The sequence below is a fragment of the Megascapheus bottae genome, chromosome 1, assembly GCF_031878675.1.
Source record: "Megascapheus bottae isolate mThoBot1 chromosome 1, mThoBot2.hap1, whole genome shotgun sequence".
Lineage (NCBI taxonomy): Eukaryota > Metazoa > Chordata > Mammalia > Rodentia > Geomyidae > Megascapheus > Megascapheus bottae.
In genome coordinates, this window is record NC_143509.1 from 87,777,186 (window position 1) to 87,789,269 (window position 12,084).

The 12,084-nt window shown below is 34.4% G+C and overlaps 1 protein-coding gene across 4 annotated transcripts in view; it reads left to right on the forward strand.

Annotated features, from left to right (window-relative positions):
• Positions 1 to 12,084, forward strand: part of Usp25 (ubiquitin specific peptidase 25) — a 93,356-nt gene that overhangs the window by 57,263 nt on the left and 24,009 nt on the right. For all 4 annotated transcript variants that reach the window (XM_090347960.1, XM_090347967.1, XM_090347977.1 and 1 more), the window contains exon 17: positions 1,385 to 1,585. In XM_090347960.1, coding sequence (XP_090204086.1) covers positions 1,385 to 1,585 — 201 coding nt within the window. The remainder of the gene's footprint in view (positions 1 to 1,384; positions 1,586 to 12,084) is intronic.

The following is a 12,084-nucleotide window of genomic DNA, read 5'->3' on the forward strand; positions in this document are numbered from 1 at the left end:
CAAACAAAAACCCCTTTAATAATAACTGCTTATAATCCATAACTATAATATGAATTCACATCTGAACTCCTTAGCTTAGCCTCTATTTTCTGGCCTTTAATCCTCCCGCCTGCTTCATTTATCACTTTTAATGTTGAAATGTTCACTTTGTTGATACATCATACCAATTCACAGAATTATATCTGTAGTCTTTTTTTTATTATTCTTTTCCAGCTCCCAGTCCTCTTTCTTTCCTTACTTTTTTTTTTCAATTTCCTCCTTCTTTCCCTTTCTAATTCTAGCTCATCTGTCAAGATTCTGTTTGGATGCCATCCTCATCCTCAGATTTATCTCCTTGTGCTCTAATAAATAGCATGCTTGTTGGCATTTATTGTTGTGTTTTAATTGCATGTTGGCCATCTTGTGCACTTCCTTTTTTTCTCTTTATTTCCCCTTAAAGCTACAGTTCATGACATTGCATGTACATTTTTTTTGATATGCTAGTATAGGTTTTGCCTTTAGGAAACACTCAGTATAGTTATATTAAAATTGATAAACTTTGTGTTTATGTGGTGTCTGTGTGTATGTGCATGTGTCTCTGTGTTTCTGTTGGTCTGGGTGCTATCTTGAACTTTGTTTTTACTTAAAGCTAGTGTTCTGACAACTTGATCCATGTTCTGTGAATTTGAGCCAAAGTTTCATTTCCTCTTTTTTTTTTTTTTTTTTTTTGGTTAATTGAAGTTAAGAATTTCATAGACTCTCCTTCATTGTCTGGATTCAAACATTATCCGTAGATCTCAGCCTCTGAGTACTTAGGATTAGAAATATGAGCTATTGGCATCTGGCTAAAAATGATAAACTTTCATATTTAACCATTGAATTCAACAAAGCAGCCATTTATAACTGAAAATATGCATATATATGTGTATATATATAGTGTTTATGTGATTGTAAATTTGATTCATAATTTAAATAATATGTAACTAAAACATTCTGTATTGATTAGCTTCATAATTGCATATTTAGTTTTATGGCTATACTTAACTGATTTATGGCTATATGTTACCAATTTTACTTTTCATTTAAAGTATTGAAAAAATAAAACTTTCATTTTCTGAAGGTTTATTTTATAATTGATCACACATTTGATATCTTCTTATTATAACAAAAGTAGTATTTCAAAGTGTTAGAGTACCAAAAATTATAAGAAGTTCATATCTTGTCTCATTTTTATTGCTCAGTTTAAAAATAATTAAACCTGCTCTCTGAGCCTTTCTTTTAAAAGACCCAATAATATTGATTTGTTGTATACTAATAGCACATCCATTTTTAATGCAGTCTGCTTTAAACATTGTATTTTTCCTTTAACTCTAAATTTTATACTAGTTTTTGAAATGATTTTCAGAGGAATTTAATAAAGAAACTGGGCAGGCCCTTGTTGGAATAGAAACACTACCACCAGATTTAAGAGATTTTGTTGAAGAAGACAACCAACGATTTGAAAAAGAACTAGAAGAATGGGATGCACAACTAACCCAGAGAGCTTTGCAGGAAAAGCTTTTAGCAGCTCAGAAACTAAGAGAGTCGGAGTCTTCTGTGACAGCAGGTTTGTCAATTTCTATTCAATTATATTTTACTTTTGCTGCATTATATTTATTATTGTGCTATAAACTAAGATATACTAATTGAAAATAGAAACATAAAATATCAACTATGTTCAAGTACAGAGAAGTGAGTAGGGAACAACTATAATTCTTGCACTCCAAAATAATCACAGGTTATGACTTTTGTCACCTCATACCAATGAACATAAATAGAACTTTCTCAGGGTAGTTATTGTGATTCTTCATTCCTGCCTGCTTTGAGTCTTGGGCTCTTCTTGGAAAGAACCAGGAAAAACTGAAATTATCAACGCAACCAATTTCACTAAGTCTGTCAAAAGAATAAGTTCTATGTATTTACTACTGGTTTTAGAGAAGGAATCCTATTGGCATATTAATCTACATTTTGTTCAATGTACACCATCCATACAGCATATTTTATTTTTTGAAAATCTTCAGATCAAAAGCCAACACTGAAGTATTCCAAGAAAAATACAATAGATCTATTGATGATAGAAGTGCAAAAAATATAAATCCTAAAAATATCATTCTCAAAACTAATTAAAGTAACATTTAACATGAAAATATATTTGAAAAAAATTGAAAGTAATTTTTTTCTAATTCTTACTTTAAAGATTAATCAACACAGAGTTGTAAATATGTTTTAGGGCAACATATTCTTTTGCTGTAAAGGAAGTACCGTTTTTCTATAACTGATGGGGAGATGACAAGAATAGCTGAGTGGATTTTTTTTGGTAGTAACTTTTTATTTCCCTTTATCTAGATGATATTTTTTAAAGAATTTCATTTTTGTTTAATTTCATCTTTCATAGAGGAATCTGTATGCAGCATTACGTGGGTAGGCCATTCTGAACACTGGCAGAATGGTTCCTTTATTAGAAAGTTTCAAATACTGTCATATGGTATTGTTGACAGTTTCAGGCAGGACTGTACATGTTAGTACATACTGACTTGCAGACTTCTTTATGCAATTGAATAGTTGATCCCTTAAATTTGTTTTATATCTGAGGAAACTGATAATTAGAATTATTAAAGACCACTTTTTGGGGGTTTCCAGCAAAATGCCAACATTGTGATACTAAAATATCCCAGCCTACCACTACCACTGTAATGGCTGGTGAGCGCTACCATTTTGCAGTACTGTGCTTTCTTCCCACACATCCACATGTGCCATGTGGAAGAAAGAGGCTAGACTGCGGATCCACAGCCTGATGTCAGAGAGATTCCTGACTCCAATATATTCATATATTCCTTTTGTTTTTAAGCCAGATCCATTTCTTTCTGATTTTATTTCATCCTTTATCTTCTGTAAATATCCTTCCCAAACTACTCCTTTGAACTTTCTCATGGCAAAGCTGCTTTGCTATTCTTCCCTTAAAGTTTATGTACCATGTTCACATGTAGATTCCTTTTATTTGTAGGAGCAAAGGGCCTTATAACTGACATAAATTGTAGTAGTACCTGAGCACATAGGCACTCTGAACTCTCCAATCATTACCTTACTCTTGGTAAATCTGCAATTCATCATTATAAAATACTCAGTTCTGTGAGCCTCCTCTTCTTCACCTTGCCTATTCTTTATTTTAAGCATGAATTAAGTTATTGTGATACTTAATTACATACCTACACTGTAGTATAATTAAAATTTTCTTACTTTTCCTTAGCTCACTTCCTGTCTCCTCCTTTTAAGGAGTTATTAGTGGATTTATTATTTTCTCAAGTGTATGTATGTACGTATGTGTGGCTGTACAATATATAATACACATGCTTAATAGTCACCTCCTGTCAACCTTTCTTTTCTTCCCCTGCTTGATGATTCCCTCCCCAAGTAGCCTCCCTCCTTTATAGTCATGTCTTAGATACATACTATCATCATTATTCTAGGTCTAGTTTCCACATATGATGAAAATATACAGTATTTATTTTTTGTCTCTATTTTCTAGCAATTGACTTAATTTCTTCTTTATAGCCTAATAGTATTCCATTGTATATATGCACCACATTTTCTCTATCCATTCATTGATGTTGGGCACCCATGCTAGTTCAGTGGCTTGACTTTTATGAATAATGATGCTATAAACATGACTATCTAGGGCTGGGAGTTTGGCCTAGTGGTAGAGTGCTTGCCTAGCATGCACAAAGACCCAGATTTGATTCCTCAGTACCACATACCTAGAAAAAGCCAGAAGTGGTGCTGTGGCACAAGTAGTAAAGCACTAGCCTTTCGAAAGCCTAAAGACAGTGCTCAGGCCCTGATTTCAAGCGGGAGGAATGACAGCAAACAACAACAAAAAGCAACCATGAGTGTGCTAGTATTTCTCTCATATTTTGACTTACATTCCTTTTGGTATGTACCCAAGAGGTTGTAACAGGATCTATATTTAATTTCTTGAGCAGTATCTATACTGATATGTCATACTGAACTAGTTTTACATGCCCATCAATAGCATTTGATAATTTTATGCAACTTTTCTTTTTTTGCTTCTACTTACTTAGCTATTGGAGTTCCATTTAGAAAGTAATTTCGGTGATGTAGGTCTTACATCAAGATCTTTCATCATTTTTTTTTGTTGTTGGTCTTGGAATTTGAACGCAGGGCCTGGGCATGAGCGCTTCAGCTCAAGGCTGGCACTCTGCCATGTGAGCCACAGAGCCACTTCTGATTTTCTGGTGGTTAATTGGAGATGAGTCTCACGGACTTTTCTGTCTAGGCTGACTTTGAACTCCAGTCCTCAGATCTCAGCCTCCTGAGTAGCTAGGATTACAGGTGTGAACCACCTGTGCCCTGGCTCTTTCATTGTGTTTGAAATGATTTTAGAACAGTGTAAGAGACAGAAGTGTAGTTTTCTGTATCCAGTTTTGCAACATTTGTTGAAAAGACTTATCTTAGGTTTGTTCATCACAAATCACATGGCTATAATGATGTGGGTTTATTGCTGAATTCTCTATTCTATACCATTTGTCTCTATATTTTTGTGCCATTGCCATAATGATTTTGTTAATGTGGCTTAACAAAATTAATTAAAAGTAGAATATATGACCTTGAGATTTTGGTGAACATTATAATGGATCTGTAGATTGTTTTCTATGGCACAGCCTTTTTCACAATACTGATTCTGTCAATTCATCTTCTGATATCTTTTTCTTTAAGGTTTCATAGTTTTATTATAGAGGTAGTTTATGATCTTCAGGGTTTCTTTTTAATTGAAGTTGTAAATGGAATAGTATTCCTGATTTCTTTTTCTCCTCATTGGTTATTAGTTGATATAGGAAAGCTACTTAGTTTTATATGTTTTATTTTGTATTCTGCTATATTGCAAAAGTGTTTATCAGCTCTAACAGTTTTGGTTTTTGTTCATTTGTCTTTAGGGATTTTTAAGTATAACATATCACAACTAAGGATAATTTGACTTCTTTCCCTATTTGTATTTTTTTTTCAGGTGAACAAGTTTGTCACTTTTTATTCTTTTTTTCATATATTTTTTATTGTAATTAATAGAAGGGTTACATTATATTCACCAGATAGAAGGTGCATTACTTTACATACATTGATACCCTTTCTCATGTCTTGGTCCCCATTTCCCTCCCTCCGACCCCCGCCCCTCATCTTGTTTTCCTCCCTTCCCTATCCAACGTCAAATAACCAAATACGCATATATACAATATATCAGATAACAAGGTATAATACTGTAACAATTATCTTTCATCTCATTTTCTGTCCCTTGGTTATCCCTATTTGTATTTTTTTTTTAATTTCTTCCCGTTACCTTATTGCTTTGGCTCAGAATTCCTGCGCTATATTGAGTAAGAGTGGAGACAGCATGAGAGCTTTTATTTTTCATTTTAGAACAAATAGTTTTAGTATTCCCCCATTCAGTACAATATTAACTGTAGGTTGAACATAGCATAGCTTGTGTTATGTTGATATGCTCCTTACTTTCCTCACATCTTTTATTATGAAGGGAGGTTGAAGGTTTTTCAAGGGGATTTTGTGCATCTCTTGAGGTGATTATGTAATTTTTGTCCTTGATCCTATTTAAGCTCTGTATTATATTATTGATTTGTATATATTGAACAATCCTTTTATCTTTGGAGTAAAACAAACTTGGTCATGCTTTATGATCTCTTTTATGTGTTTATGAATTCAGCCTCCAGTATTTTATTGTTTTTTGATTTTTTTCATCAAGGAAATTGGCCTGTACTTTTTTTTTCAGTTTGTCCTTTTCTAGCAACTGTGGTTTCTGAGAATGAGTGTCACAGAATTCTTTGTTTCATAAAATCACTTTTCCTGCTTCTCATTTAGCTACCCAAATTTAGAGTTAATTCATTTCATTTTTACCACATTAAATTAACAAATATCTATTTTATAAGAATTACATTCTTGATTTTTTTAGCTATGCTGTAAGACTGACACCAGTTTGTTTTTTTTTTAAATATAATCAGTACTTCCCATTACACACTTTCCAAACTGTTTTGTAGTTGTTTATGTTGTTTCTTTTCCAGTCCTGGGGTTTGAATTCATGACCTCGGCACTGTCCTTGAGCTTTCTCAAGGCTAGCATTTTACCACTTGAGCCACAGCCTCACTTCTGGCTTTATCTGTATATGTAGTACCAAGAAATGGAACTCGGGGCTTCGTGAATGCTAGGCGAAAGCACTCTACCAACAGGCTACACTCCCGCCTGTATTTTGATTTTTAAATTCAGTATATTGGCCTCATTTTATTTTAGTTTTTTATTTTAATTTATTTTGATGTAATGATTTTTGAACTCTGCCATGTGCTCCTAGGCAGGGACTAAGCTTTGCCTTAAGCATCTCTTTCTGATGATTATTTATGAAATGGTTTATCACTTTCTGCCCAGGCACATACCTGTACCACAATCTGCCTGCTTTAGGCCTCCAGTTGTAGATAAGTTAATATGAACATGGCCCTGTGTCCAGCATTAAAAGGGGAAGAAGGGGGTCTCTTGAATTTTTTTTTTGGTCTGGATGGGTTCAAACTATAATTTTCCCAGTCTTATCCTCTGAAGAAGCTTGGTTAATAGGCTTGAGTCACTGGTATCTGGTTCATGTGTTATTTTAATGTGCAGAATTTTATTTTAATGTGAAAAAAGGCAGCTGTAAACATGAGGAGAGGTAGAATAACTAAAATGTAAAGAATATAAATACCCAATTCAAATAAAATTATTACTCAGATTTTCTTCCAGACTAAGTATTGAAAAAGCAGTGGCAATATAATAGGAAGGGTATGTCTTCTATGGGAAATGTGTGTCTTATTTGATTTAGTGGAATTAGAATGTGCCAGATCTGTAGATTTGAAGAATTTATTTCAAGATTCATTTCTATTAGTATGTTATCTTTGACTTTTGATGAAGCAAAATACTATTTTATCTTTGGTTAATTTCTATTACTATATTATCTGATTTGTTGAATTATCTATCTTTCCATATTAATTTGTCTTTTGTCTTACGGGAGTTTCAAATATCATAATTGCAGCAGATTAATGGTGGCAGTTCAAAATCATAGTTCAGATCCAGCTTGGGCAGGCAAATCTGTGAGGCTCTCAATTAAAAAAAGCCAGAAGTTGGGCCAGGAGTGTTGCCTAATGGTAGAGTGCTTGCAAAGCATGCATGAAGCAAGCCTTAGGTTCGATTCTTCAGTACCACATACACAGGAAAGGCCAGAAATGATGCTGTAGCTCAAGTGATAGAGTACTAGCCTTGAGAAAGCCCAACGACAGTGTCTAGGCCCTGAGTTCAAGCTATAGAGCACCAGCCCTGAGTGAAAACAACAAAGGAAGAGCACAGAGACCTGAGTTTAAGCCATAGTATTTAGTCATACACACACAATTGGAAAAAAAATATGTTTCATTAGAAATCCTATTCCTATCATTAATTGAAAGCTTTTATTGAAATTCTCTTGTCTTCCTGTTCTAATTAATGATTTTCAAATTAATTTAAGTGTAATATTTTGAGGAATTCAGAGATAGCCTGTGTTTTAAGTCTCACAGGTATGCCCTAAGATTGAGTTAACTGGTACAAATAATGCAAGAATATCATGTTCACATAATTCAGCAGTGATTTCCTTCCCTCCTTGGAAGTCTCAATAAAGATGTAATAGGGGAACCAATTTAAGTCCTTGTTCTACTGATGTAGGTACTATGCAAGAATATTAGTGTCTCAGGTTGGCATTTGTCTTTTTGTCTTTATGATCAATGCATGTGTCAGCCTCTGCTCTCCAGCACTATTCATTACCTAACTGAAGGTGTAATGAAGTCATAAGAAAGCGTTGAGTTCATCTCATGTTACCTCCCTAAACATGCTTAGTATTTCTGTATAGGTTTCTAGCCGATCATGCTTCACGATGACTTGACACATCAGAATTGTAAATCAGTTAGTGCAGCACATCACAACTAAGACTTACTGAATCAGAATTACAGGAAGATGGATCCAGAAGATGTATTTGTTAAATGATCTTCAGAAAATTCAGAGGCTAAATTCTGGTTAATCAGCTTAGCTCTAAGTTGTATTTATACAACAGAGAATTTGTATTAGAGAGAAGAGTATGACTTTCTCTCTCCAAAAAATATTTAAGGTCCTTACAACTACATATTGCATGCTCAGATTTCAAGTGAGAAAAATAAAAAAAGATGAGCTGGGTGGGTGCCGTGGCTCATGCCTGTAATTCTAGCTACTCAGGAGGCTGAGATATGAGGATCAAGGTACAAAGCCATGCCCAGGCACAAAAGGACTTGAGACTCTTATCTCCAATTAACCTCTAGAAAATAGGAAATGGGGCTTGGCTCAAGGGTATGGTGGTAGCCTTGAGCTGACGAGCTCAGGGACAGCTCCTAGGCCCAGTTCAAGCCCCATGACACGCCCCCCCCCCAAATATAGATAATAAACACAAAATGTTTATATTGGGGTAGTGCAAAGAGCTTCTGATTTTCTTCATCTTGGTTTATCGATTTGTTCAAGTTTCCTATATTGTTTGATAAAATGAAGGCACAATCTCCTGCTTTTATGAGGATCTTCTGTTATCATCTGATTCTCTTGTTAATCTCCTGTGATGGTCTATAATGCTTCATCTAAAGTAATTACCAGTTTTTTTTTTTACTGGTTTGTGTGTGCTTATTTTCTTTTTTTCATATATTTTTTATTGTAATTAATAGAAGGGTTACATTATATTTGCCAGATAGAAGGTACATTAATTTACATACATTGATACCCTTTCTCATGTCTTTTACCAGTTTTCTTGTGTGTAGGAGCTTTCCCATAATCAGGGCCTGGGTAGTAAATTATCTCCCATCTTAAAAAAATGTCAACTATTTATAGCGTTTGCTTTTTTAAAAAAAATCATTTATGTATTTATTTTCTTTGTGAGTTGTAGGTCTTGAACTCTGTGCCTGGACGTTGTTCCTGAGCTCTTTAGCTCAAGGCTAACACTCTACCCCTTGAGTTGCAGCCCCACTTCCCATTTTCTAGTAGTTAATTAGAGATACGAGTCTCACATTTTGTTTTTTCTTTTTTCTTTTAGTGTCTAGTCTGGCTTTGAACCCAGATCCTCCGATCTCAGCCTCCTGAGTAGTTAGGATTACAGGTGTGAGCCACTGTGCCTCGCTTTGTAGCTTTCTTTTAAAATCAATTTCTTATTCAAAAGTCTTTGTGAATCTCTTTTATATCACCCTTATTTGTTCAGACTACCAAATAATTTATCATGTCCCTCTTTATCCTTATATGTAATTTGGTTTGATTACTACTGTAAAGATTTACTCTTGGATAGAAGGAATTTTATAGTATTTGATCTAACAGTGATTTTCCATATGCTGTTACATGTGGAGACTTCCACTTTTATATCCAAAAATAATCTTTGCAAATCCTTCAAGACTCACCTTGAGAAAAATCCTTAACACACATTGTGTGTATTCTGTCAATAGTTTTTCTATAGAACCATATGCATATCTTACTGCAGTTAGTACATAGCACAATAATATACTACATATGTGTTCTTAAAGATGAACAAAATATTTAATCATATAACACTACTAAAATCGGCACAGGTTTAACACATAAACTAGAAGTGTAACGAGTTGCTAATTCCAGTTTCCCCAAATTCTGAGTCCTTGTAGAGCTTGTACTCTATGCCTGTAGCACCAATCCAATACATTCTCTGAGAGCAATAAGTTCAGGGGCTATTCTAGAGAAAGTATCTTTCTGTGAGATGTAGGCAAAACCAGTTGCTATCACCTATAAGGGTTTTTGTTTACTTTTTTTTTCCAGACTTGATCACCTATTTTTTATTGTAATTAATAGAGGGGTTACAAAGGTACATTATGTCAGACACATTGATAACCCTTCTCATGTTTTTGGCCCCATACCCCCCTTGTTTACTTTTTTGTACTTAAACCCCTATATGGAAGAAAAATTTTTGCCTTAATGTCTTATAGTGGGTTTGGCTGAATTAATTAAACAAAATTGCACGTTACTATGGACTTACTTTACGTAAATTCTCAATTTTAGTGATAGAGGCCAATGATTGATTTCTTGACCCATATGACATTAAGTTCATGTCCTACTCTTAGTTATATTGTCCTTGACTACCTAGTGAAAAGAGTGGCAAACAGAAGTTTCTTCTGGTAAGCTGTCTTTATCCACCTGCATAAAACCTTCAGAGGCAGTTACTGGGTGTAACTTGGAATAGCCGAAGATTATCTTTACCTTATCTAACATCTAAGGGCATCCAAGAACATATTGAAGTCATTGTAAAGTCAGGAAATACCTATGTATGACAGTTAAGTTTTAACTTCTTCTAAGATACATATGAGCACTTTTTAGCTTGAGTTTTCTCTACAATAACTTTTATGTCTATCACCCTCACTACTCATGCCAAACTGTATGTACAGTCTCCAGATATTTTTGACTTTTGAGACAGGGTCTAATAATGTGTCCCAGACTGACCTGCAACTCACAACCCTCCTGCTTCAGCTTCCCACATGCTTGCATTACATGTAGATATCTAGTTTTGGTCTTTATTTGGTCTATATCTGGTTTCACTCTCTAACCCTCTGTGTTGAAAGTAAACCTTGGAACTAGCTACTTCTTTCTCCCACTGTTAGTGTCTGTTACAATTTTTCAGAAACTTAAATAACTACTGCATCATTTCTTTGAATACATCTATCTCTTTTACTGTTGCACAGCCACATTGTTTCTTGGACTCAGTTCAATCACAGTGCTTGGGCCCTTGCTTTTTATATTTGGTATAAGAACACATTTGGATAAATACAGCAAAATGAGTTATCCTTTATCCTACAAATTAAATTTCCCATAGCACACTACCTTTCTTATGTTCATGGAATGTCCTATTAGAATGTTGTTAAAATTTATAGCTATGGTTATTTAATTAATGACTTTGTCCAGAATTGATTTGAAGAGGAAATAAGACTAGACACATAGAGTTGTAGTATCTGGCATATGTTTAGGTACTTAATAAAAATTCGTTGGTAAATGAATGTCCACCCAGCCATGTATATTGAAATTACAGGACTTCTTTTTAAATATTTTTTGCACCTTGGAGATTTTTTCAAATTTAATAGAATGTTAGGGAGGATGACAGTAGCCCTGCTGTGTTTCAGTATGTATGTAAGCAAAGACTTAACTTAATCACTTCCAGGAATATGGGGAAACTTTACCTTTTTATTCTTCATATCTATTCATTAATTGAGGCATTAACTCATTTGTTCCATTAAGTTATTATGCTCCTAAGTGATTGTTACAATCTTATAGGGGCTGGAAACAGATGCAATAGGAATTAGGTTATCATTGTGGCAAATGATGTTTAAAAGGAAAACTTACGATGCTGAAGAGCACTGATTCTCATCTTCTGTTGGTAATTTAGTCTTTTCGTGGATACTTAAAAGACTCTCATATCCTGGGAGGCAGGAACAGAACTACTGGCATCTAGGAAATAGATGCTAGCTTCATTGGATAGCCCTACCTAATATTGTATTATCTGAAGTAAAATCTCAGTGAGGCTGAGTAGTAGAAATGTTACTTACGGACAAGGAGAGAGAACATGTTTATGTGGAAGGAGCAGGAGAGTGACTGTAGGGTGAACAGAAAGAACAATATATAGGAAAACTGGAAGCTTGGAAGGTAAATTTCACCTTCATTGAACTTAAGAAATGGAGAAAAAACTGAAGTGTGAGCCAGTTTGAGCAAAAGACACGGGTGATTTTTGAAGGGAAGGGCAGAATCCCACTAATAAGAAGCTTTGTGAGTTATATAAGGAGTCTGAGGTTTTCTGTGATATATTATTGGATATATTGTTTTGGAGCTCAAAACATAGGTAAGGTAAGGTATTACCATTAGTAATGCACTAGTTTGTCAGCTTGAAATTGCTTCTCAGACATGTTTTTTTTTTGTCGGGGCAAATTTGGAAAAGATAACTGGTTAGTTTGATTCAGGATTAGGGTTTTGCCAGGTAGG